This window comes from Trichomycterus rosablanca, chromosome 20, assembly GCF_030014385.1.
Source record: "Trichomycterus rosablanca isolate fTriRos1 chromosome 20, fTriRos1.hap1, whole genome shotgun sequence".
NCBI classification, from domain to species: Eukaryota; Metazoa; Chordata; class Actinopteri; order Siluriformes; family Trichomycteridae; genus Trichomycterus; species Trichomycterus rosablanca.
The window spans coordinates 7,846,123-7,872,528 of NC_086007.1; the positions used below are offsets into that span (position 1 = coordinate 7,846,123).

The window sequence follows — 26,406 nt, forward strand, 5'->3', positions numbered from 1 at the left end:
GAGACAGCAATAAAGGGAAGATCCAGGGGCATCGCCATCACTGTACTGCCGCCCATAGGGGTGAAAGCGCTTGTCCTTGTTTGGTTCGGACTCCTGGTCCACACAGATCCCGTCCACACTGTGCCTTCTAAAACGCTCTCCAGAGCCGCTCTTTAACCTGTAGAGGAGGCCGTCTCTCTGAGAGCTGGTGACAGAGCCATCTGTGGATTTTACACACTACAAACGACAAAAAAGAATGAAAGTGTCCATTTTAACACTTTGTTCAAGGGCATGTTATAAACTTCATTATTTGCATCCGTAGCTTATGCGAAATTAACTAACACAAATTTTATTGCTTTTTGCACTGACAAACCTTAATGGCTATACAATACAATACTTTAATTGTGGTTTGCAAATGTACTAATATTTTAGTCTGTCCATCACTGAAAGAGTCATTCCCGAAAAATATACCAAAAAATTGTGTAAACCTTTAATTGCTGCAGAATAGGTCATCGAATAAATAATACCAAGAATACCACATGCTGTCCCTCGTCAGAGCCATTATATGTTTTGTGAGCTTAAAATTTCAGTGTTTTCTGCAATTTGCAATGGAAAACATACTTGTTTGTCCAAACATAGTTCAGTAATTTTAGTTCTTTTCTATGTTTGTTGGTGGTTTTCTAAAAATACACCACATATTTATACAGTAAATTCAATTATTAATATAATATATATGATTCTGTGTTTTTTTTTCTTATAACAAGGCAATAAAATTAGTCACTTCCTATCCCTTCTAAATGAAGCACATCACATGCTGCCTGTGCTTAAAAAGCATAAAAATAAGATATATAATGATATGTAATGATCGAATAACGATAGATATGAAAGCAATTACATTAATGCATTTGATGTGCTATACCACCTGCCATTCATTAATATAAAGGAAATAAAGTTGGCAAGATAAAATACAGGCATAGTGCCTCCAGGAAAGCATGTCCTTAGATGGTGCCTGGTACAGAGGTTCATGGCCCTTCCAGCTACGGGTATAAAACATGTACGTACTCCTGCAGGCAGCTGCCTGACAGCAGTAACTTATATCCGCAGCTAAAGAGCAAAATATACATGAAATGATCGAGCGTATAAACCCAGATACCTTTTTAAAGTCTATTAAATTCAGACCTGTGAAAGTGGCATTTGCTGACAGGGTGATTCCAGCAGTGTACTCTGAATGCTTTTTGGTGAGCTGTTGCTGACTGCAAGTGAGAAAGACTCTAGCTCAGTAGACATCAATTTCCAACACAGCTTCTGTAAAGCAACCATAAAAGAATTTTAATATTCTGAGCATATTCATTTCATAATTGTCCAGTTCAATTAAGAGTTGAGAAGATGTACACCAGTGTGACTTACATATCCTTCCATAAACACCATTTTCTTATACTGGAAAAGATTTGGAGATTTTAGCAGTTCTTTTGCAAGTATCCTAGTTTGTTCCTTTTAACACTGTGCATTGTTGGGCACTCAGGTAGTTCAGCAGTCAATGCACAAATGGAGATTCATATGTAGTCCCAATTCTGGACTGACAGCTAAAACTAGCTCTGTCAGCTGTTCTGGCCATGTGACCACCTTCATAAAGGTTATTAAGACTGATTACATTTCTTTCTCAAGTTTAAACATAAGCATTTTCAGTAAGTGAAACTGTCTACCTGCAACTTTGAAATGAAGAATATACTTTGCTTATTTCAGACTCCTGATATTCGATCACGGCTTAAGTAAGACAGAAGACCACAGGTGATTTACGGGAAACGCTTCCTCCTTTCACTTACTGTAAACACACTGCACTGCTTAGAAGGTAAAAAGCTCATTAAAATCCCCAACAAACCATGAAGCAGTTGTCACTTTAGGGCCAATTTATCTGCAGCATGGAGCTGAAGTGAAAGAAAGAGGGGTGAGGTGGACTTCATGCGAAACACATTTGTGATGTAACTGAGTATCATGGAGGAAGTTGAGATGACTTTATGCTTACCTTTGCAGTCTGCTTGAATGCATTTTGAGTGCAAAGAGGAAAAAGCTGAACATGCAGAATGGTTTACACGCTGCTTACGTTGCAGCAATGTCCAGAATTTTTTCCAATCATATTCCAATACATTCACACCTGTTCTACAAATAGTAGTTAGTAGTTCTCACTTTCTTTCAAGCTAAGTAAATATTTTCTCCTTAGTTTGTATTGTGCAGCCATATTCAGTCCACGTTTACTTGGCCACTGTATTCCAATTTATTGGGACAAACGTATTGGAACACCCCTTCTTATTATTGACTTCAGGTGTTTTAGCTACAACAATTCCCAACAGGTATAATAAATCAATGCTATAAAGGAAATAGAATAGGACGTCTTTTTTAGTCATATGCACATATACATACATGTACAGTACATAAAATTCTTTCTTTGCATATCCCAGCTTTTTTTTCTTTTAGAAGCTGGAGTCAGAGTGCAGGGTCAGCCATTGTTCAGCGCCCCTGGAGCAGAGAGGGCTAAGGACCCTGCTCAAGGGCCCAACAGTGGATGCATGGCAGAGGTGGGATTTGAACTCTAAACCTTTCAGTTGATAGCCCAAAGCTCTACCCACTAGGCTACCACTGCCCCCTATGATATGCTTCCAACTTTTCAGCAAGAGTTTAGGGAAGATGCTTTCCTTTTCCAAAATGAAGGTTCCCCTGTGTACAAAGCAAGGTCTATAAAGAAACGAACATATGCTTGGTTTCAAGAAACTCCATTGGCCTGCACAGAGTCCAGTGGCAATTGCAATTGCCCGTGTTTCAGCAGCTTTTAATTCATGGTGAACCAGATTTTTTTTTGTTGTTGTTCATTCTTAAATTACATCCAAGCATCTGGACTCATTTTCGTTCCGCATTAGGTGACAGCTTGTTTTTTTTTGCTGATCATGACCATTTATCTTTGTACTCGCACTATTCACATAACACAGATAATTCAGCATAGGCAATCACTATAATCGCTAATGAGGTATTAGAAGACAGAAAAAGAACAGGTGCAGAAGACATTGAAATCCAAGCGTTGCCTTGAAATACATGTCCCTTAAAAGCATATGTAAACCTTTGACTTCATTCAACATCATTATATCAACCAGTCCAAGTTCACGTTGTTTTTTTAAACACATTCATTTAAACCTATTGCATAGTCTACAATGTTAAATGCAGATTCTGTAATGTATTTGTACTTTAACCACAGTATGCAATAACTTGAGAAATATCTCCCACCTCATAGATCTCTTGCTTGTGTCATACATGTCAATTCAACTGCATCCTGCAGATTTGGTCTTCTAACACATTGTTGATTGACATCTGAAATGGACTGTGTCTTTCTCTATCCTTTCATACATCATGTCATTAGTTTTTTTTTTTTTTTTTTCATTTCCGCTCGGTGGACTTAAGTGCTGCTCTTTAGACTTTCTTTGAGGTAAGGTCAGCAGGAACAAATGTCAACAGCATCAAACAAGGCACTTCTAGTGGATCTGATTTCTCTGAGGTTTATCTGTCAATGTCCATGTGTAAAATGACCCTGTGCTGCTCAAATGGTGCAGTTATCTTTGATGTGATGAAAGGAGTAGTTTACTGTACTTTAACTGTGGCTATTATATTTTCAGAATGCCGGATTTGCTGAGAATTTTATTTGAACTTTACTGAAAATCACACACACTTTATTAGTGGTGCATTATAATGAGTCCATTTGTAATAAAATTAATGAAATCCTGTATCAAAATGATATTTTATTTTTAGACATTTACATCTGCGGCATTAGCAAACGCTTTTATCCAAAGCGACTTACAAGTATGACTGAATACAGTTTAAGCAACTGAGGGTTAAGGGCCTTGCTCAGGGGCCCAACAGTGACAACTTGGCAGTGGTGAGGCTTGAACTAGCAACCTTCTGATTATGAGTCCAGTACCTTAACCACTGAGCTACCCCTTTCCCCTAATATATAATATTTAGAATATACCAATGTGTAGTCAGTGGTTATATAAATTATATGCTTTCAACTTTGGGCAACAGTTTCAGGAAGGCTCAAAGCTGTTCCAGCCCCTGGGCACAAAGCAGTGTCCATTATGGCATGGTTTGATGAGTCTGGTGTGGAGAAACTCCAGTGGTTTGCACAGAATGATCTTTGGAATTAATTGAAATGCCTTCTTGTCCACAAATCAGGTCCTAATCCACCATAGGCAAAACTTAATACAAATATAAAACATCTTTAAAATACTTACTTAGTCTTGGCTACAGCTGTTTTGTAGATATATCTGCACAAGGCATAAAAAAGATTTAAGGTAAACTATTACAGTGGGTTAAACATGTCATTTTCAAACAGAAATCACACAAATCAAGTCTGTCAATGTATAGTTTATTAATGCAAAGTCAACAAAAGTCCAACGTGCCAGGACTAAGTTTAGCACTATTCTGACATTCATGTGACCTATTATTCCTTTTAAAGCTGAAGACCACAACACAAACAGATATTACACCTGATATTGTAACGTCATATAAATTACATAATGTTCCATTAGTTAATATTTTAGCAACATATTTGAATACTGTTACATTAAGGCAACAGGCGTGGAAGAATGTAATACTCTCTGTATCACCAGACATATATCATTCTAATAATGCTAATTAAACAAAGATTGTGAGTGGTGACTGTAACCTTCTGCTAGGAGAATATATGTCTAGGTGGTCAAATATAATTAAAAAAATCAGGTCTGCCATGACTTACACACTATCATAATCTCCACAGTCAAGTGAGCTTTACACTGCCACAGGCTTAGAGGCTAAAGTAGCCCCTGCTACAAATTTGCCACCTTAATAGCATTACTAAAGTTTTCCAGTGATCTCATGGACAACAGAAATAGGGTATTCTTTTTTGCAGATAAGCCCTTTAGCCCATGTCAATATAAAGCTTCCTGTAAGAACAGATGCATTTATTGCACTACTGTTTTTGGCTGGCTGGGCATCTATACAGGCATTTGCATTTTTGGCATTTAACAGACACTTTTATCCAAAGCGACTTACAGTACTGTGACAGTAGATTGTCACTAGGCTACAACTGCTCTACAACTGCCCGATGACTGGCTATGTCTGGAGGAAAAGGAGGAAAGAAGGGAGTTGGTGGCTGAAGCCCTGTCATAGATTGCCGCTCTGTCCGGGGTATTTCAGCCTTGCACCCAGTGTTTCATGGTGAAACCAGAACTGCTGCAACCCTGACCAGGATAATTAATTATTGTTTTAATATTATTATTACTATCAATATTATATTACTAAAATAATATTACTACTATTACTTTAACTGTAAAAATTATATTGTAAAATAAATGCATTCATTATTTTAAAAATGCCCCAAACTAAATATGGTATGAAATAGGCCTTCACTACTGAATTGTGAAAGAATGCTTACAAATCATGTCTTAGCAAATTAAAACAACTTAAATATAGACAGGTTTAGTCACTGTACTGTATCCCACTGGCAGATAAATTTGCATGCCAAAATTATGCTAGAAATACATCTGCAAATATATCTACAATTACATGTTGCAGAAATGCAAAGAAAAACTTTTGACATAATTATTAATAATTTTAAACTAAAATAATCAAATAAATGTACCTATATTTCAGATGTCAATTAATAGAATATTAATATAAGCTTAAAGCTCCTAAACCATCAATGATACCACATACCTTATTTCCAGAGTGCTACTCAGACTTTCTTCCACTTAGACCTCTACCAAGTTCATTCCATAATGAACATGTCAACAACATGTACACCCACAACCATAAACGCCCCCTTAAAGGTGTTCTACAGGAGCTCCTGGTCGTTTCCCCTCTCCCACTGGTTCACCAGCTCTCTCAGTGTATTCAGTGATGAAGTTTCAACTCAAATAGTGTTAACAGATATCTCTCTCTCTCTGGCCCAGCTCCAACCTACAGGAGCCATAGAGCCATGGGAGAGAGACCTGCTGCAACAGGTTTCCCAACAGACACACACAGACACACACACACACACATCAAATTATATAACATGCAGCATTAATGACATCTTATTGCTCTACATATCAAGATGGTAGTCCAAAGGCAGACCCTCGGAGGTGGTGCCACTGCCAAAATAGTAGGATTGCAGATGCCCTTTCTTGCTCTTTTTCTTTTCTCCATGCCTTTCAATGCCACATCTCATATTTTTTCTTAACATTCTCTAAGCATAAGGATTTCACCCAGGTGGAGACAAGCCTGAAAGGCATGTTGCTGTAGTGTTGTAACTGGTGCCAGCACAGATACAATGGTTACTGTGTAAAAGTGAGCAGATTGAGGTCATGCCTGCCAAAATCACTGATCGACTTCCATTTAAACATCAGTCTTTGAATGGAATCTGATGAGTATTTGCATTTACCACCGTAAATCATTTCAACACACGGAAAGCCTTTTAATTTTGACCTTATTTACAATGAGTATAAAAGTCTACAAAAATGCCAGGTTAGTGTGATGTAAATCAGACCAAGATAAATTATTTCAGATTTGTGTTGTGACCTATAATTAATTGATAAAACAATGTGAACTTTTTAGAGGAAAAAAACCTAAAATAATGTAGTTGTATATGTGCACACCCTTTTACAATTGGGGATGTTGCTATGTTCAAAATGAAACAATCGGCACCAGCGCCAAGATTCTGAACTGGGTATCATCTAGCGGGCATAATTGGTAGTGCCTGCAGGGAGGGATGACTGGAATATGTGGTCTTCAAACACTGTAAAAGGGCCCTGATTGGCGGATAGAGGCACCTGTGCAGAGTGCATGGTCGGAGGAGGCATGAGCAGCAATACACCCACCTTAACTGCAAAAAACTGGGGATCCCCAGCAGCGGAAGACAAATTGACACACTAAATTGGGAGAAAATGGGAGGAAAACGCATAAATATATATATATATATATACAGGGGTTGGACAAAATAACTGAAACACCTGTCATTTTAGTGTGGGAGGTTTCATGGCTAAATTGGACCAGTCTGGTGGCCAATCTTCATTAATTGCACATTGCACCAGTAAGAGCAGAGTGTGAAGGTTCAATTAGCAGGGTAAGAGCACAGTTTTGCTCAAAATATTGCAATGCACACAACATTATGGGTGACATACCAAAAGAGTTCAAAAGAGGACAAATTGTTGGTGCACGTCTTGCTGGCGCATCTGTGACCAAGACAGCAAGTCTTTGTGATGTATCAAGAGCCACGGTATCCAGGGTAATGTTAGCATACCACCAAGAAGGACAAACCACATCCAACAGGATTAACTGTGGACGCAAGAGGAAGCTGTCTGAAAGGGATGTTCGGGTGCTAACCCGGATTGTATCCAAAAAACATAAAACCACGGCTGCCCAAATCACGGCAGAATTAAATGTGCACCTCAACTCTCCTGTTTCCACCAGAACTGTCCGTCGGGAGCTCCACAGGGTCAATATACACGGCTGGGCTGCTATAGCCAAACCTTTGGTCACTCGTGCCAATGCCAAACGTCGGTTTCAATGGTGCAAGGAGCGCAAATCTTGGGCTGTGGACAATGTGAAACATGTATTGTTCTCTGATGAGTCCACCTTTACTGTTTTCCCCACATCCGGGAGAGTTACGGTGTGGAGAAGCCCCAAAGAAGCGTACCACCCAGACTGTTGCATGCCCAGAGTGAAGCATGGGGGTGGATCAGTGATGGTTTGGGCTGCCATATCATGGCATTCCCTTGGCCCAATACTTGTGCTAGATGGGCGCGTCACTGCCAAGGACTACCGAACCATTCTGGAGGACCATGTGCATCCAATGGCGGTGCCGTGTATCAGGATGACAATGCACCAATACACACAGCAAGACTGGTGAAAGATTGGTTTGATGAACATGAAAGTGAAGTTGAACAGTCACCAGATCTAAATATTATTGAGCCACTTTGGGGTGTTTTGGAGAAGCGAGTCAGGAAACGTTTTCCTCCACCAGCATCACGTAGTGACCTGGCCACTATCCTGCAAGAAGAATGGCTTAAAATCCCTCTGACCACTGTGCAGGACTTGTATATGTCATTTCCAAGACGAATTGACGCTGTATTGGCCGCAAAAGGAGGCCCTACACCATACTAATAAATTATTGTGGTCTAAAACCAGGTGTTTCAGTTATTTTGTCCAACCCCTGTATATACGTATATATATATATATATATATATATATATATATATATATATATATATATATATATATATATATATATATATATATATATATAAAATATTAAATATAAATATATATAAATGAAACAATCTCATTCAAACTCATGTTAGATAGCAGTCAGTCCACAATTAAAGTTTTCGTTAATTTCAGTGACTAATTTCCCCCATTTAAAGTTCAGCTGTTCAAGAAAGATTTTCCTGACATTTACTGCATCTTAAAGCAAAAGTCATGGTCTGCAAAGAGCTTATAAAACATCAAAAGGATGTCATTGTTATAAATAAGATCCATTGGTGTTTTCAACCCAACACATTGCTTTAATACCAGGCCAGCAGGTTATCAGACTGCATCAGATCCCAGACTCCCAGGACCAGAGTCACACACCCTTGGTCTGAGAGGACTAATCAAAAGATTTGAGTGAGTGTTTGAGGGTGTGATGAACTGGTGCCCTGCCCTGGGTGTGTTTGCACCTTGCGGCCACTGTTTCAGGGTGTCGCAGGATCCACCACAACCCTAAACAGGATGAAACAGTAAATAAAAATTAAAAAATTGGATAGTTATAAATTACTACATTAAATTAAGAACAATGTGTTTGATTAAAATATTAAGAAAAAAAATCAATAGAAAATGTAATATTTTCATGGTACACATGCTGCAGATGTAGCTGATAGAGATCAGATTTAAACTAGGCAATGCCCATCAGACCACTTAAATATAAAGTTACGATCTAGATAGATAAATAACAGGTATTTTGACAAAAGCCTTGGGGTCCGATCCTCTGATCCTTAGCCAGGGATTACTAATAAAGAGGTTCTCAGTTCTGCAACCCATCCTTCTTTAAGAATACTATTTGCAAAGAAGTAACTTGAAATAACATATCCTGAGCATGCTAAAGGGGCACAGATTGTGGCAAATAGTTTGGCACGATAAAGTGGCATGACAGAGCCTGAGTACACATCTTCCAGTCTTTACGTGCTCCGTAAAAAGGTGGTAAACTCAGGCTACCCAAACCAAAAAAAGATAAGCAAGACTGTCAAAGATGTCTTTTTTAACACAGAGCACATCTGTGTATGTTGTACACATGAACTGGCAATTTTACAGCAGGGTGGATTAAAAAAACGGAGCAATAAAGAAACAAGAAGTTTTCTTCCATTATGTCTAAATGTGAAGCATTAATTAGAGTGCTAAAAAAAAAAAAAAGCAAAAATCATCTCAAACTACTACAATGTTTGTTTTCAGATTTATGATTTTATGAATCATAAAACCAGCCTAGCGGCGGCTGGATTTATGAACCTAGTGATTCACTTTTAGCTCAAGGTAAAAGCAATAAAATTATGTATCTGTCAAAAAACTCCTAAACAGCGGCCAGAGGCATGCATTAAAACTGCTGCATGAGTGAAGAATGAAGTTACATTTACAAGAGTATTCATGTAAAAATGTGGTACCTAATTGCTTAATTTGACACTTTTAAGCGTTCATCGGGCAATGAAAGCAAATATTGCCATAGTGATGAGTCATTAACAGAATGTTGCACTTCATCTTTTTAAATTTGGGACTTGGTGCACAGAGGCACAGTCATGTTGGATAAGTAAAGGGTTTTCTGCAAACTGTTGCCACATGTTGAAACATGTAATTTATTTTATATAATTGATTTTATAAACCTGTTAGCATCAGGCATGCAATAACAAAATGTGTGGCTGGGACACATGAATTAAAAAAAGTTTTTATTTACACATACATAAATAGGTTCATATTGGGGCTGGGCGGTATGCTGGTACCTTCGGTATACCATCTTTGATTCCTCATATGGAATGGATTTTTCATATACTGCCATACCGTAACAAAGCTGTGCAGTGTTAACAGATGAGAGAGGTTTCCTCAATATGGTGAAAAAAAATAAACAAAAAAAGATGGAGGATAAAGAGAGGAAGACCAAATATGCACCAGAAGAACCTGACAAAGAAATGAGGCATGTCGGCACTTTAGAACAGACTAAAACACGGCTGTTGCAAACAATGACATTATGAATGCAGTAACAATCCACATATTCAAGGTCACGATTCCTCTATAGACAGTCGAGAAAGAGGCTTTCAGAGCAAGAATTAAAACACTGGATTCCAGGTATGTCTTATGGGGCGAAAATACTTCGTGTTAGTCGCTATTTCAACATTATAAGCAAGCAGAGATATTTAAAGTTGTCTACTTTTCTACAACAGACCAGTCAAGTTGTATTTGTTAAAGGAAGAGCCAAGTGTAATTGTACAATACTTAAACATTAGTAAACAATAAACATTGTATTTATTGCAGCTGTATCATGCGTACTGATTCCATCATATATTGTGTCATTTTGTGGGGCTAAGCACTCAAAACCTTCATTACATACATGGTGAAATTAAAATGTTATATATATATATATATATATATATATATATATATATATATATATATATACATATATATATATATATATATATATATATATATATATATACATATATATATATATATATATATACAGTGTATCACAAAAGTGAGTACACCCCTCACATTTCTGCAGATATTTAAGTATATCTTTTCATGGGACAACACTGACAAAATGACACTTTGACACAATGAAAAGTAGTCTGTGTGCAGCTTATATAACAGTGTAAATTTATTCTTCCCTCAAAATAACTCAATATACAGCCATTAATGTCTAAACCACCGGCAACAAAAGTGAGTACACCCCTAAGAGACTACACCCCTAAATGTCCAAATTGAGCACTGCTTGTCATTTTCCCTCCAAAATGTCATGTGATTTGTTAGTGTTACTAGGTCTCAGGTGTGCATAGGGAGCAGGTGTGTTAAATTTAGTAGTACAGCTCTCACACTCTCTCATACTGGTCACTGAAAGTTCCAACATGGCACCTCATGGCAAAGAACTCTCTGAGGATCTTAAAAGACGAATTGTTGCACTACATGAAGATGGCCAAGGCTACAAGAAGATTGCCAACACCCTGAAACTGAGCTGCAGCACAGTGGCCAAGATCATCCAGCGTTTTAAAAGAGCAGGGTCCACTCAGAACAGACCTCGCGTTGGTCGTCCAAAGAAGCTGAGTGCACGTGCTCAGCGTCACATCCAACTGCTGTCTTTGAAAGATAGGCGCAGGAGTGCTGTCAGCGTTGCTGCAGAGATTGAAAAGGTGGGGGGTCAGCCTGTCAGTGCTCAGACCATACGCCGCACACTACATCAAATTGGTCTGCATGGCTGTCACCCCAGAAGGAAGCCTCTTCTGAAGTCTCTACACAAAAAAGCCCGCAAACAGTTTGCTGAAGACATGTCAACAAAGGACATGGATTACTGGAACCATGTCCTATGGTCTGATGAGACCAAGATTAATTTATTTGGTTCAGATGGTCTCAAGCATGTGTGGCGGCAATCAGGTGAGGAGTACAAAGATAAGTGTGTCATGCCTACAGTCAAGCATGGTGGTGGGAATGCCATGGTCTGGGGCTGCATGAGTGCAGCAGGTGTTGGGGAGTTACATTTCATTGAGGGACACATGAACTCCAATATGTACTGTGAAATACTGAAGCAGAGCATGATCCCCTCCCTCCGGAAACTGGGTCGCAGGGCAGTGTTCCAGCATGATAATGACCCCAAACACACCTCTAAGACGACCACTGCTTTATTGAAGAGGCTGAGGGTAAAGGTGATGGACTGGCCAAGCATGTCTCCAGACCTAAACCCAATAGAACATCTTTGGGGCATCCTCAAGCGGAAGGTGGAGGAGCGCAAAGTCTCGAATATCCGCCAGCTCCGTGATGTCGTCATGGAGGAGTGGAAAAGCATTCCAGTGGCAACCTGTGAAGCTCTGGTAAACTCCATGCCCAGGAGAGTTAAGGCAGTTCTGGGAAATAATGGTGGCCACACAAAATATTGACACTTCAGGAACTTTCACTAAGGGGTGTACTCACTTTTGTTGCCAGTGGTTTAGACATTAATGGCTGTATATTGAGTTATTTTGAGGCAAGAATAAATTTACACTGTTATATAAGCTGCACACAGACTACTTTTCATTGTGTCAAAGTGTCATTTTGTCAGTGTTGTCCCATGAAAAGATATACTTAAATATCTGCAGAAATGTGAGGGGTGTACTCACTTTTGTGATACACTGTATATATATATATATATATTAGGGCTGTCACACGATAAAAAAATTTTATCGAGATTAATCGCGATTAATGAACAAAATTAATCGCGATTTTAATCGTGTGACAGCCCTAGTGGTGAGGCTTGAACCAGGAACCTTCTGATTACTAGTCCAGTAACTTAACCACTGAGCTATTACTGCTGCCTTTTTAATGTGATCATCTAACCCTTTGGATCAATGATAAACAACTTCCAAAAGTACAGACTTCAGACGATATCACAAATAACAGGTTTTATTAATATTTATTTTATATCACTCCTGATTACAAATATTAGAATATAACGATCGTGTGAAGGTGATAGCTTTTCACTTGAAAATAATTATAATTATTTAATATTTTAATATAAAATGTTTCGCCACTGTAAATGATTACACATCATAAACATTATTAATGTGTAATTAAATAAATTAAAAAAATAAAGCAGTTGCGCAACCTGAGCAGGCATGATGGTCACGTGATCTGACCACGTCCTGCTGACAACACGAGCTCAACAGCTGGAGCAGCACAAACAGAAACTGGCTTTAAGCACCTGTATCTTAACTGTACAAACATCTGGAATGTTGGGGTGAAATACTCTGATATTACTTTTTTTTTCTTTAAGTGTTGAGCTAGTAACCGTGTGTAATAATGGACGAGGACTCGGACACGAGAGAGATCGTAGCTGCAGACTCACTGAGTCCGGTGGAGGAGCAGCAGGAGGTTCAGGTGGTGAAAAGCCGCTCTTCGCCATTTACATGTCCGCTTTCTATAACAGTCGAGCCGGTGCTCTTCCTCTCCACCTTCTCACTGGCACTGCAGATGCCCCTTTACACTCAGTACCTGTGGGAACGTATAAGCGAGGATTTAGGCTACAACGGGACGAAAGGAGGAGGAGGAGGAGGATGCGGCAACTCGTCTGCTCCACACGACGGACTTCAGAAGGTACAAGTTAGTTTTATTGACTAGATGAAATGCGCAAAAGTTGCGCAGAGTTTGTCACAAAGCGCAGATCGAAAAGTCATGTGGTTGCCATACCGCCGGCAAATAATGACTTATAGATCAGCGTAAATCTGTTCGAGCTGTGTGCAACTGTACTAGCTTTGTAAGAGCCTTAACACAAACACAGGGTATGACTTTCAAATGAAAATGTATCTAGTACTAGAGTGCACCACATTGGCTATGAAAGAACGATTTATAAACACATTTAGTGCTTAGTGTAGCATAAAGAGAGCTCTTTAAGACCAGACCTTGCAGTACGGTGGCTCTTATGGGTCAATCCAAGCCAGAGTTAAAACCACTCTGTACCAGTACTGTATAGTAATACTGTATATTCAGGTTCACGAAAAAAACAGTACAGGTTTTACAGAAACAGTTCATCAAACCCAATATAATTGTAAACACACTTAATTTGTTTAAAAAAAAATTAGAATGAAACTTTTATAATGTTGATCAATTGATCAATCAGAATACTGTAGTGCTGATTTGCACTTATTTTTTCTAAAGGGACCCAAACTATGCCAGTAAAATTCCTCTTACAATATGACAGATCCATCGTACTCTTTGCCGTATGTGCCAATCATTAAGTTTGGTTTATAGTAAAATAAAATGAAAACTTTTGGGGGAGCGGGTGAAGTAAATTATACATATATAAATCAATAAAAGAAAATGGCCCATGTAAATAGACATGTCACGTTATTCTCTGTTTTCTTCAAGGATGTGGAGACTCTGACAGCACACTGGAACCTGTATATCAATCTAGGAGGTTTTCTTGTAGGCCTTTTTGTTGTGATTCTTCTGGGTTCATGGAGTGATCGCGCAGGTCGCCGCCTTGTCCTGATTCTTCCCAGTCTGGGTCTGGCCATCCAGGCTAGCATTTACTTGATTGTCATGTACCTGAAGCTGCCAGTGGCGTGGTTTTTGTTGGGCCGGATCTGCAGTGGCCTCTGTGGGGATTTTAATGCAATCTTGGCTGGCTGCTTTGCTTATGTGGCGGATACCAGTGACAGGCACTCTCGGACCTTTCGAGTGGCAATACTTGAGGCATGTCTGGGTCTCGCTGGCATGTTTGCAAGTATAATAGGTGGCAAATGGAGACACGCACAGGGGTAATACATTTTTGTTTCATTTCATTTGCACAAATAATTGTTAAAGATCTGTTAAGGTTGGTTTGCTAGAAACATCTCTATTTATACCATGTGGCCAAACATAGACACATCTATTAATTGAGTTCATGTGTTTTAGCCACACTCATTGTATACAGCCATTCTTTGTATACAGCCGTTCAGCTTTGTCTCCCTGCCTCCAGTGGCTTTTTAGGGGTCTCCAGCAAATCTGGCATCTCATCTAACCAATTTGAACTGTTAAAATAGAGACAAAACTAGTGGTGCATTAATTTGGCATACGTTCAGTACAGCAGTTTGCTGTTCTTTTTAGGATAAAAAGTGTCAATATGAATTAAAGTCAAATTAGATGCTGGAGAATTCATTAAAATACGTACCTCTTGAAAACAGTTCTTGTTCTTGGTTTTAGGTATATCAACCCTTTTTGGCTGGTTCTGGTCACAAATCTGGTCACTGCCCTATACGCCTACCTCTTCGTTCCTGAGACTGTAACTCCTGATCCTGCAGCCAAGCTGTTCTCCACCCAGCATCACAAAGCTGTTTACAGACTGTATACGACTGGAGGGCAGGGAGGGTACAGGACCAGGCTATGGCTTTACTCACTTTGCTTTTTCCTGGTGGTCACTGTGCATTTTGGCTCGAGAGAACTGTATGTACTCTACGAGCTGAGCACCCCTCTTTGCTGGGACTCGGAGCTGATCGGCTATGGCTCTGCAGCTCAACACCTGGCATACCTGAGCAGCCTGCTGAGCCTGAGGCTTTTACAGCACTGCATCGATGACTCCTGGGTGGCTATCCTGGGCCTGATTTCCAACATAGCTGGCTTGGTGGTGTTTTCAATAGCGGACACAACAGCTCTTATGTTCACAGGTAACATTTCCTTCAGTCAAAGTAGGAGAATTATAATAATTTTGAGTATTTTTTGTGGCAAAAGTGGTAGTTATAAGTGGTGTGTATACCATACAACTATACCATACTATACAAAATACTATTTTTATTTCTGTTTTTTTTTTTTTTTTTTTAAAGACAAATTACAGCTTAATTAAATACATACATTTTAAATTATTATTTTTTATTTTAGTTTATGAAGGACATTCTTCAAGGTCATCTAGCAGCACCAGAGGGGCTTAAGTACAACCAGTGGTACTCCATAAACTTTATAGTCTCTGCAGTGCTTGGAGTCCCTCTTACAAAAGCAGTCTGGTCACAAGTACACATTTTTAATGCAGCAGATATGATCAAGCTTAAAGAACTGAGTAACTATGATAAGGGGCAAATGGTTATGGCATAACGACTGGGTCAGCAGTTAAACAGCAGAGGGTGCTCACTGGCAGTTCTGATAAATATCTACCCACAGTTGTCCTTAGAGGGAAAAACCACAAACCACTGACAGGGTGTTGGGCGGCCACAAGACCAAGAGAAAATAAAGGCGTCTGCTATAGACCAACAGAAAAGCTGCAGTGGTTAAAATTGTGTCACCAGTTCCAGTTTCTTCCAGTTTATGTGAACGGCCAGGGACATGTACATCATTTACATGAGATGACACCAAAATGCACTGTAAGACAATTGCAACAAACAGAAGTTAAATGACCTGCTGGAGATGTCCTAGTATTAGATGCCACAGAACACCATCAGAGGTCTTGCGAAGAGCCGTTTTGGCAGCAAATTAGGAAAGTAGACAAAGTTTTGGCTTATCTTTTTTAAACGACAAACATGGGGGTGTTAACTTTTGTATGTACAGTATTACATTACATATTACTCCGTATTACATTTAGTAGCTGTGCATGTGTCTGTGTTTACCAGGGTATGGGCTGTGTTTCCTCCTGATGGCCTCCACTCCAGTCCTGAGATCCAAACTGTCTAAACTGGTGGACCCTTCAGAGCAAGGTTTGACTTTTACATTTAGAAAATAAACACAGCTTTAATTGCCAATTTCTTTTCAACTATAACCAACTATCATTAGTTGATGATTAATCAATAACCAACAAGCTAATAAATATATAAAACACTGAGTGTTGCTTTAACAAGTCTTTATGCTTATTACATGTGCAGCATGCAGTCAGACTCCAAACTAATGTAATACAGTTTCATTGTTTATGGGTTTTATTGTGCAATAGTTCTGTTTATTTAAATAATTATTTAAATAATATAAATGCATAAAAATGTTTCCGTAAGAATTAGAAACTGAATGCATCTGTGCACAAAGCTTGCACATGCACACTGATAGTGAGTGAGGGTGTGTCTCAAATCAGCACTCTTACTCTGTACAGACTGTAGCTTTGCTCTTAATTAGAACCGATGGTCAGTGATTGGAAATAAATCTAAATTATATTCTTAACAGACACCTTTGATCAGATAATATTTATTTTTACTTATATAGCTTTATTGGAATAGCATGGAAAACAATTAATTAAATTTTGTTTTTTGTGTGTGTAATTTCTCTCAGGTGCTCTGTTTGCTTCAGTCGCTTGTGTAGAGGGCCTGTGCTCACTGGTAGCCAGCGGAATTTTTAATTCTTTGTATCCCGCCACCTTACACATACTGAAGGGCTTTCCTTTTCTCTTCGGAGCCATAATCCTCCTCATCCCTGCTGGAATTATTGGGTAAGATAACAGAAAGCCTCAACTTTACCTGCATATGCTAATGATAAAACCATTAGATTCAATATTAAAGACAACATGTGTAACAGTTTGTGAACACATACGTACATTACCATGGTATCATCATAAAGCTGGTCCACCTCCGCTTCTATAACCTTCATTCCTGTGGGAAGGCTTTCCATTAGATGTAGTTATGACCTGGCTCTCCACTAGATTTTGGAACATGACCAGTGGGATTGTTGCTTTAGTTGGAAACTCTTTAGACCATGTTGCATATATTTGGTAATCTAGTCTAAGTAACCTTAATGAATAATCACTACTTTGTATTGTTTTATCTACACAGGGCCTTGTGGTGCCAAGAGCGAAGGGTCAACCACAGGGAAAATGGACTGAAATAATATTTTCTATGCAAGATTAATGGCACTGAAATGGTCAGTGATAATTATGATTGTTGCTACAACATATTTGGTTGTTTTTTCATTACATGTACCTAGAAGTTTTAATTTATGCAGTATTACAATGAATAAAGGGAATTGTGTCATGTCAAAAAGTACAAAACAATCTATTTTTTCAATATTCACCTGTTTTTTTTTTTTGGATGGCACTTGGGTGTACTCAGCCATTTAAGTGTTTTTGCATTAAAGGTGTAAACAAAGCTCATCAGAAGACCATCAAAATTGTCTGGTGGCGTTTCTGATGGTTTTATATTTGTCCAAGAGTGCTGACTGTCCTGGATCTTCCTTTACAAGATTTGTGAGATCATGCTGAGATAATATGGAACTTGGATATGGAACTTCTGGAGTCCAAACCAGTTCAAGTGTATGCTGTCATTGGATCAAAATGATAGCACAAATAAATGCTACAAAATGCCAAGGAATTTAAAAATGTGTGTTTTTTCTAAAATGTGTTTTTAAAGCCTAGGCTAAAGCTACTTAGCGCTAACCCTATGCTTTTAATATCTAGCTTATTCATTACTTTATGGCTGTTGCACAATCTGGCAGTTTATCGATCTTATACTGAGACTCGTGCCAAATCCTGTCTAAAACAGCTTACTGAACAGAGCTTTGTCACTGGTGTCAGTTTTTTCTTAACTTTGGAGTATAAAAAGTTTAAACATTTTCTATTTTTATGACTTTATAAATATTTTATTGGATCATTAAACTCCTGCGAAAACAGTGTTTCTACACAGTGGAATTGTTTTTTTATTAAAATATCCAGCTTTTTCTGTGACTAGCCACTCATATGTAAACCAGTAAAAGCAATTTATTTAAACTTGAAATGTTTTATTGTATTTGACAATAAACATTTTATTTTGGTCATTGTCATGGTGGGTCATGGTGGGTCCAGTGACACCTTAAAACACTGGGCACAAGGCAGAAACACACCCTGCACAGAGCACCAATCCAGTACAAGGCAACACAAACCTACACAAGTGGGCAGTATTTTAGTAATCATTTCTGTATGTCTGAGAGGTGAAAAAACATGAAGAGAAGTCCAGAAACAATAATCAAACCTAGGTGCCTTCAGTCCATATTGCTTTATGGCAACTGTTTACCTGTGCCACAATACCAACTCTATTAACAATGGTCTTTTTTAGATTTTATGTTTATAATGATCAGGATGTTAAAGCATGTATCATGTAATATTCGAAATTAGATACTGTTAGGAATGGCTGTGGTTTTGGAAGATACTGGAATAGTATTGCTGCACCACTAATGAGGAATTTTCAAGTTTGGAAGTAGAGAATAATGGCTGTAAAGCTAGCACAGATTTGTCTTTTTCCAGATTTCAGTTGCACAAGCCAGTTTTAATGTCAGTTATTCAGCCATAATGCCCTGATTTCGTTATATAGTTCATAAAGATGCAGAGGTTAGATAGTCACATGAGCTAAATACATACAATGGATTAATAATGTATGTATGTTCCTGAGTAATAAAGAACAAATATGTACAATTACAGCATGGACACAGAGTACTTTACATATTAAGAACCAAAAGAGAAGCTGTATGTGATCTGTAGGAAGGCTCAGCACTGGTGAGGGGCAGAATTGTTCTGCTCTGGTTCCATGCAGGTCTTCGAACTATCGAGCTGTTCCTGACTAGGACCTCCGTTGAGGAATCGCAGAATTTTATCAATTGTGGCTTCTTGATACTCATGGGACCACCTGTGGGATTGGAGAAATAGTAAGGTCAGTGTTATAGATTGACTTGAAATTATTTTAGTGATTATATGTTAAAAAGTGCTAATTAAAATGAATGTTGTGGTTATTATTACTTAAATGTATAATCAATGATTACTTCAACCTCATCTCCAATATGATCACAATATGTATTAAATATTTACATTAATTTACATCTTAAAATTGGTGTATAAATATTTAAATTAATACTTACAGCCTTCAGTACAAAATGCTGTATTCAAGCTTAGATCTCGGTAACTCAAAAACCAGTTAGCAAACACTGACTCACTTGATGCCGTTAAATTTGAGAATGGAGCGCATGTCCTCTGGAAGAGAGTTGGGATCAGGCCACAGAAAGTTGTCAGTGACAGGGACTATATTCTTCTTTCCACCGAGGGCAGTGACGATTTCCTGCAATCACAAATTGTGCTTAGCAACATCTGGGCTACTGTCTGAAATCATTTTCATATAAAGTCTATGTGTGGTACAGTTACAGGTCAGCTACATATAGCAGCTGCTGAAACAGTTGAGGTATTTTGACCACAATCAAGCTATCTTCGCCACCATAAGCTTCATGTAAGAAAGCTTCTTATTCATGGCAAACCTTTTATAGTTTTTTTTGTATAATATTCAACCACTGGTACAAAATTTCTCTTAGTAAATGGTGAGTTGAGGTTTACTTTCAGACCTTGGCAGAAGACCACTGTTCTATGCAACATTTTATAGGTGTAGTTGAAGTAGCCCTATTTATTAAGTTAGTAATTATTGCAATGAGTTAGGAAGAGTGCATGGGTGGCACAAAGGGAAAATACTCTAGCCCACTACCTCCTAGATCCAGGGTTCAAACCTGGGGTTAATGTTAGGTGATTTTTGCTCAGACTCTTGGTGTAATTTAAATGCTTTTTCTATCCTTACCCAAGATGGAAAGGATGTCTTACCTTATGCACCCAGTCTTTCATGTTAGTGTCACCCATGCATTTGTCCAGAGTGTTAGCTGACAGCACCAGGATGAAGTTTCGAGCTCGCTGCACACTGGTTATCAGCTTCTCCTCGAATTTGCCTGCCTCCAGCTTTTCCACATCGATGAAAACACTATAGCCTCGCACCTGCAAGTGCACCTTCAGCAGACTGGAAAGGAAAATAAAAACACAATCAGTCATCATAAAACTCACATTATACATACACCAAAACATTAGGACCACCCTCCAAAAATGTAAAAATGTAGTTGAATGCAGCAAATATGATCATAGTGTATAGTGTAGTTCTGACCTGGCGAGCTGAGATCCAGTGGTGCGGCGATAGCTGATGAACACATCTGGGCCTGCTCTATGCAAGTCAGTGAAGCAGGGTTTTGCAGGCCGGCGGGCAGCAGCAATGATCTGTGCCCGATGGATTCCGTTCTCCACATGGCAGTCGAAATGAAGTTGCTCATCTGTTATTTGAAGTATGTTGTTCCGGTCAACGCCTGACTGGACCAGACCATAGGTGTACTGACGGAAGCGCGGATCTATGTCTGACAGCCAGTCTGCCAGGTTATTGGTGTCGCACATGGAGTAGTTGGCATGGGTCTTTAGGACGCACAGATCCCGCAGAAACCTGGTTTGTCCAGGACAAAGGCAATACAGTGTAAAAGTTTGATTAATAAAATGCCCTAACTGGTCACCTGTTTCAAACCTTAATATGGAAGTGGCATCTGTTGCTCAACTAAACTCCACCATAATGTGGCCCTATTTTGTTTTGAGTTGCTGAACCAAAAATGTTTGTACAACTGTGATGCACTTGCTCTGCCCAGTTAGAGTTCTAACCCTGCTTGATACAAACAGTGATGTCATTGTACAGTATTTTCTGGCTACTTAAAGTAAATGATTTGAGGGCGAACTAGTTATTTTAAAGGTCTGCAATTACACAGCTTTTACTAATATACAAAAAGCCAACCGCGATGCTTTTAGTAATGGAATTTGTTTATTTATCACTGTAACATCAGTATATTAGGGGGATATTTTAAACCTGAATATAAATCCTCTCAAAGTATATTGTGATTATGGCCTTGGCATAAACCAACCTTTTCTGTGTGAGTCCAGAGGTCATACCCAGATCATTAATGAGATCCTCCTTTGTGATATTGAGTAGCAGGTCTCCATCCACCTGCAGTTCCTGAAATAAACACATGCAACAAATATACACAACACAATACAGTCAGAAACTAAAAGCTGTGTGAAATTACTTTTTTCCCTTTTACTGGCACTGTTTGGTGTCTAATATAAGCTGTGTAAGCCTTATAACTTCTTTTGTCAAGCCAACAACTGACATAGTATAAAATAGGTTATTAACAAACCTGAAACCGATCACTGAAAGCACTGAAGCCAATCTGATGCAGCCACGTCTGTACCTCTCCAGTCTTCCAGTTAGGAACAGAGGAGACAATCCGGTGTGGAACATCTTCACCCATCAGTCTCAATGCTCTTTTGGCCAGTGAAAGAATGGTGCCATTACTGGAGTACATGACGATTCTTCTCAGGCTTTGCACTGCACCAATCTCCTGAAATATCTGCAGAGACATAAAAAAATATTAATTTCATTCATTTTCATCAACCTTTTTATCCTGATCAGTCACGCAGCAGGCCATAAGGCAGGATGCCCTGGACAGGGCAACAATACATAGCAGGAATTATTATTGTTATTATGCATTGTCTTCCATCATGTAGACTTGTGATAGAATTGACCTGTGATTTGGCTCTAACTTCTCAGAGGACTCAGAATGCTATTATTGTCACAACAATACATAAAATGCCAGTTCCTTAAGTCTGTGTGTCCCAACTGGTGTAGCTAGGGCAGCTTTCACATGATAATCACTGCATGCTTCATTCACCATGGGGCTGGGTATATATTGCTGCTTACCACAGCAATTAAGCCTTTCACATGGTACATGGCAAACCCACTTTCTGCCGGCCACTAAGTGTCCAGCTTGTAAATAATAAACATTATTGACTGGCAGTATTGTCGGTTTATTTACATACAGTTTTATTTAAAATGTATTTTAGTTTCAAACAAGACAACTCTGTTAGTGGTTGTCATTTGGATATGTGAGAAGATTAAAAAAGATTGGGTTGGCGCCCAGGTGGCGCAGCGGGATATTCCGCTGACGCACCAGCACCGAGTTTCTGAACCTCCCGGTTCGAGGCTCGGTGTTGCCACCGGTCGGCTGGGCGCCATCTGGCGGGCATAATTGGCAGTGCCTGCAGGGTGGGGGACCGGACTATATGTGGGTGGGTGGGTCTTCATGCGCTGTGTAAGGACCCTGATTTGCAGAAGAGACGCCCGTGCAGAATGCACGGACGAGAAGAGGAGGGCTGTACACGTGTAAAGGAGGCGTGGGGCAGCGGCGTGCTCTCCTTGGATGCGGGTCTGGTGTGCCTGTTAGCAGCGGAAGACAGATTGGAAGCGCTAAAAATTGGGAGAAAAATTGGGGAGAAAATTCGGAGAAAAATAATAATAAAAAAAAAGAAAAAAAAAAAGATTGGGTTCATAAAACTTTATTGTACAAAGCCACAACAAGTGATTCCAGGATTAGTAAATGTCGGATAGTCATCTAAGAATGCAAACCCAGTCTCTTTGCTTCACAGCTTACTGGTCGCCATGCTGTATTTTTCCTCACAATGCCGTGGTTCTAATTTAAAGTGAAATACAGTTCAGGGCTTTTTTAAACAGTGAGAGTCAGATTCTCGCCACCATGTCTGTGCCTCACTGTGTCTCTTTGAAAAGGTCAGCAGCAAACTGGTTCAAAGTTTAATCAGACTGAACTTTGAGTGCAGTGGCAAGCGGTAAAAACCGAGCATTAAAGCAGTAAATGTATCGCAGCAACTTGGCAAGTGTCATGTAAATGCAGCCTTACTCTGCACAATCTAACATAATTTATCACAGTGATAATAAACCTTGGTCCTTTCTTCCATTACTGTGTGCTTTGCATGTTCACCTGTTACATACAATCTACTATTTAGCCTCACCTTGGTATTGCGCTGCCGGGACTTAATGCTGCTCTCTACGCAGAGGTAGAAAGCCGAGATGCATTTGCCCTCCAGCCGCGTGCCATCTAGAAGAGGCAACAAGTGCTGCAAGTCAGCAGCGGTGCGTCCCTGCACACTGTCAGCACTGTCCTGCAGGCTGCGTGCAAACTCATCTGGGTCAAGTGAGGCGATGAACGGTTCCACCAGCTCCAGCGTCCCTGACTTCACCACCTCGCTCTCCACCTCCTTGTTAGCAGCTAGTACAGCCACAGCCAAGCAGGCATGAAAGCGGATCAGCTCGTCCTCTTTGGAGAAGGCCAGCGGGAAGAGCCAATCGGCTGCCTGCTTCTCAATCATCAGCTTTTGACACCTGTGACCACCGTACATGGCACAGTTGGCCAGAGCCAAAGCGCAGTGGCGCAGAACTGTCGGGTCTGTCCCGCGACACCAGAACAGCAGAGCGTCCAGGGCTCCGTCGTTGATAAGCTGGGCCGACGTCTCTTCCGTGTGCTTGAACATGTGCTCCAGAATGCCCGAGATGCTGCGTGCCAGCTGGGCGTCCTCCTGCTCACGGGTCAGGTTCAGGATCACGCCGAGGCCCATACGAGCCACATAGTCTCTGCAGAAGAAACCTCAAAGTTAGGACTGGTTTATGAAGACAGCAGCATTTCAGCCCAAGTTTATTATGAATCATCACAAATAAGACTTCTACAATATTTACCGGTTATAAGAAAAACACATTACTCAAACTTTTAGCAATCAACTTTTAGCATGTTGACCTGCTCAGTGATACATTACCTGTTCTCTGAGATCAGAATCTGCTCAAGCAGCTTGGCCGTCTCATATGTGATTTCCACAGCAGGTGTCTGCAGCAGCTGTAGCAGCAACTCCAGACCTCCGTCCAGTCGTATTCTGTTGCAGATCTCTTCAGCCACTTGGCGGCCAACAGCAGGTAAAACCCAGGCCTCCTCTACAAGCTGAAATATCTCAGCAATGGCCCTGCGTGTGTCTGTCAAATTATCAGTTTCTCTAGAAGACCTAAGTGTTCTTATAGCAGAGCGTAGTTCCGGCAAAGAGCTTTCTAGCACAGCCTGGACATCCGCATTAAGGCCTGGTGAAATGGCCCTTGGGTCAGAAGTCATTCGACGGGGCTGAAACCGACTGACCCGCTCAGGCACCATGAGTCTGTCTGAACTAAACATTGGGAAACGGCGACAGATGTTGCTAAGACAAACAGCAAAAGATAGAAGCATCTAGGACCAGTTTATCGTAGCATGCAGTGCTTGGTGGAAATATCAGCACCTGAATGAATGATGAAACATCTGGGATACAGTTGGATGTATTGCTCTTGGATGTATCTTTATCCTAAGTGTTGCTGCTTGATGGATAAAGTAGAAATTAATCAAGCCCAAAAGACTTCTTATTTAAATTTTCTTATTCACCACCTGATGACACTGGAAAAAAAGGAAACAAAAAGAGCTCTAAAATTGTAAACTTACCCTGATTACATACAAAAAGGATAATTATAAAATTTGCCACAAAATTACAATTATGAAGTATGACTAGACTATATTTAATCTCCAGGGACATTAATAAAATACAATGTTTATCATGATGGTTGACCTAAGCTGCAAATATAACCATGTTACCCACTTATGTGTCTATACCAAGGTTGATTTACACTGTCTATTCGAGTTTGCACAGTGGTTTATTATTTTATTATGCTATCGGTCAGCCAGGCATCTACACAGACATGATTGTCTGTGGTGGGCCTGTGGTGGGCCTGTGTTGGCACCCTGTACAGGGTATTCCTGGACAGATAAGCTCAGGCTCATGTATACACAGCCTATCCTGGAAACACAAGACTGGTCTACACAGTAAACAGGGCAACAGTCAATCAGAGGGCATCTCACATACTAAACTCAGAGTAGTCCAATGTTATATTTCTGAAAGAACCAGTGTACCAAGACGAAACACATTTAGAGGACTACAACATATCGGTAAACAGATAGTAGCTGTGTGGCATAAACACTATCAGTCAATCTTAATGAAGTATGAACTTATCTCTTATTTATTTATTTATTTTACGGCCATATTAATTAAATAAATGATGGTGTCTACAATGCCTGACTAAAGCTACAAAACCAAATCCTGTTACCCATAGATATGACCCAAGTGATACTTAATTACCTATAAAGTCAATCAAAAGGATGAGCTGAATCCTTCGAGGCCTACACAATACAAACAACTCTATTTTTTCAATATTTCTCAAAAACGAAGCTTGTACAACAGAAACAGTAAACAAAACTAGAATGTATCTTTCATACTGTCACATATAATCGACATTATTGCAGAACTGGAACACACAGGGTTTCTGTTTTTGTATGGGAGGAAAACACCGCTGTTTGGGTACCTGTACTCACACAGCTCTCAGTCCTCAGATACAGAAGCTCCACTTCAGCTCCTCATCTGTCTACATTTATTATGTCTCATTTATAATAAAAATAAATATATTTAGTCTGTGTTTACCTTAATGTATGTTGCAGCATCCTCACTGGGAGCGACCACTGTCTTCATCCGTCATAGTAACAAAGCAGCGCACTCATATGTTGCACCGCCCCCTGCCGACAAAGTGCAGGAACTACAACAGCGAGGGAATGACTCGTTTCCTTAGTCGATTCATTGATTAACTGATTCATCAATTAATTGATTCATTAAATATTTGATTGATTCATTCATTCATTCGTTTGTTCATTATTTTACGTAATTTGTAAGCAGTATTTTTAGTTTATTTTTAGTTTAGTATATTTAGTATGATTATTTATCCGTTTAGTTTTCATTAACTAAAATAATTGGGTTTTTTTTTTAAAAAGCACTGTTGGATAAAGAAGTTATAACTTTCTAAGGTACATACACTATATGGTCAAAAGTATGTAGACATCTGATCATGAGCTTGTTGGACATCTCATTCCAAAACATTCATTTAATCATTGTCTGCTTTACCACTGGTTTATCCTGTTCAGGCTCACAGTGGTCAAAAAAAATTGCCACAAGGCAGTAAACACCCTGGATAGGTCGCCAGTCCATCACAGGGCAGACACGTT

At 39.5% G+C, this 26,406-nt stretch overlaps 2 protein-coding genes across 2 annotated transcripts; one reads left to right on the forward strand and one right to left on the reverse strand.

The window, feature by feature from the left end:
* The first annotated feature begins 13,047 nt into the window (after positions 1 to 13,047).
* Positions 13,048 to 18,338, forward strand: slc46a1 (solute carrier family 46 member 1). The gene is made up of 6 exons (XM_063017043.1): positions 13,048 to 13,341; positions 14,113 to 14,504; positions 14,929 to 15,389; positions 16,323 to 16,406; positions 16,966 to 17,122; positions 17,463 to 18,338. Exons 1-6 carry the CDS (start codon positions 13,048 to 13,050, stop codon positions 17,515 to 17,517), a joined length of 1,443 nt encoding a protein of 480 aa, XP_062873113.1. The 3' UTR covers positions 17,518 to 18,338.
* A 43-nt stretch (positions 18,339 to 18,381) lies between these two features.
* sarm1 (sterile alpha and TIR motif containing 1) lies at positions 18,382 to 24,555 on the reverse strand. Its single transcript, XM_063017042.1, has 8 exons — positions 24,101 to 24,555; positions 23,303 to 23,921; positions 21,634 to 21,846; positions 21,361 to 21,452; positions 20,568 to 20,894; positions 20,237 to 20,426; positions 19,588 to 19,709; positions 18,382 to 19,283 (listed from the first exon to the last, which is right to left on the reverse strand). The coding sequence occupies exons 1-8, from the start codon at positions 24,553 to 24,555 to the stop codon at positions 19,145 to 19,147; spliced, it is 2,157 nt and encodes a 718-aa protein (XP_062873112.1). The 3' UTR covers positions 18,382 to 19,144.
* Positions 24,556 to 26,406: the final 1,851 nt, after the last annotated feature.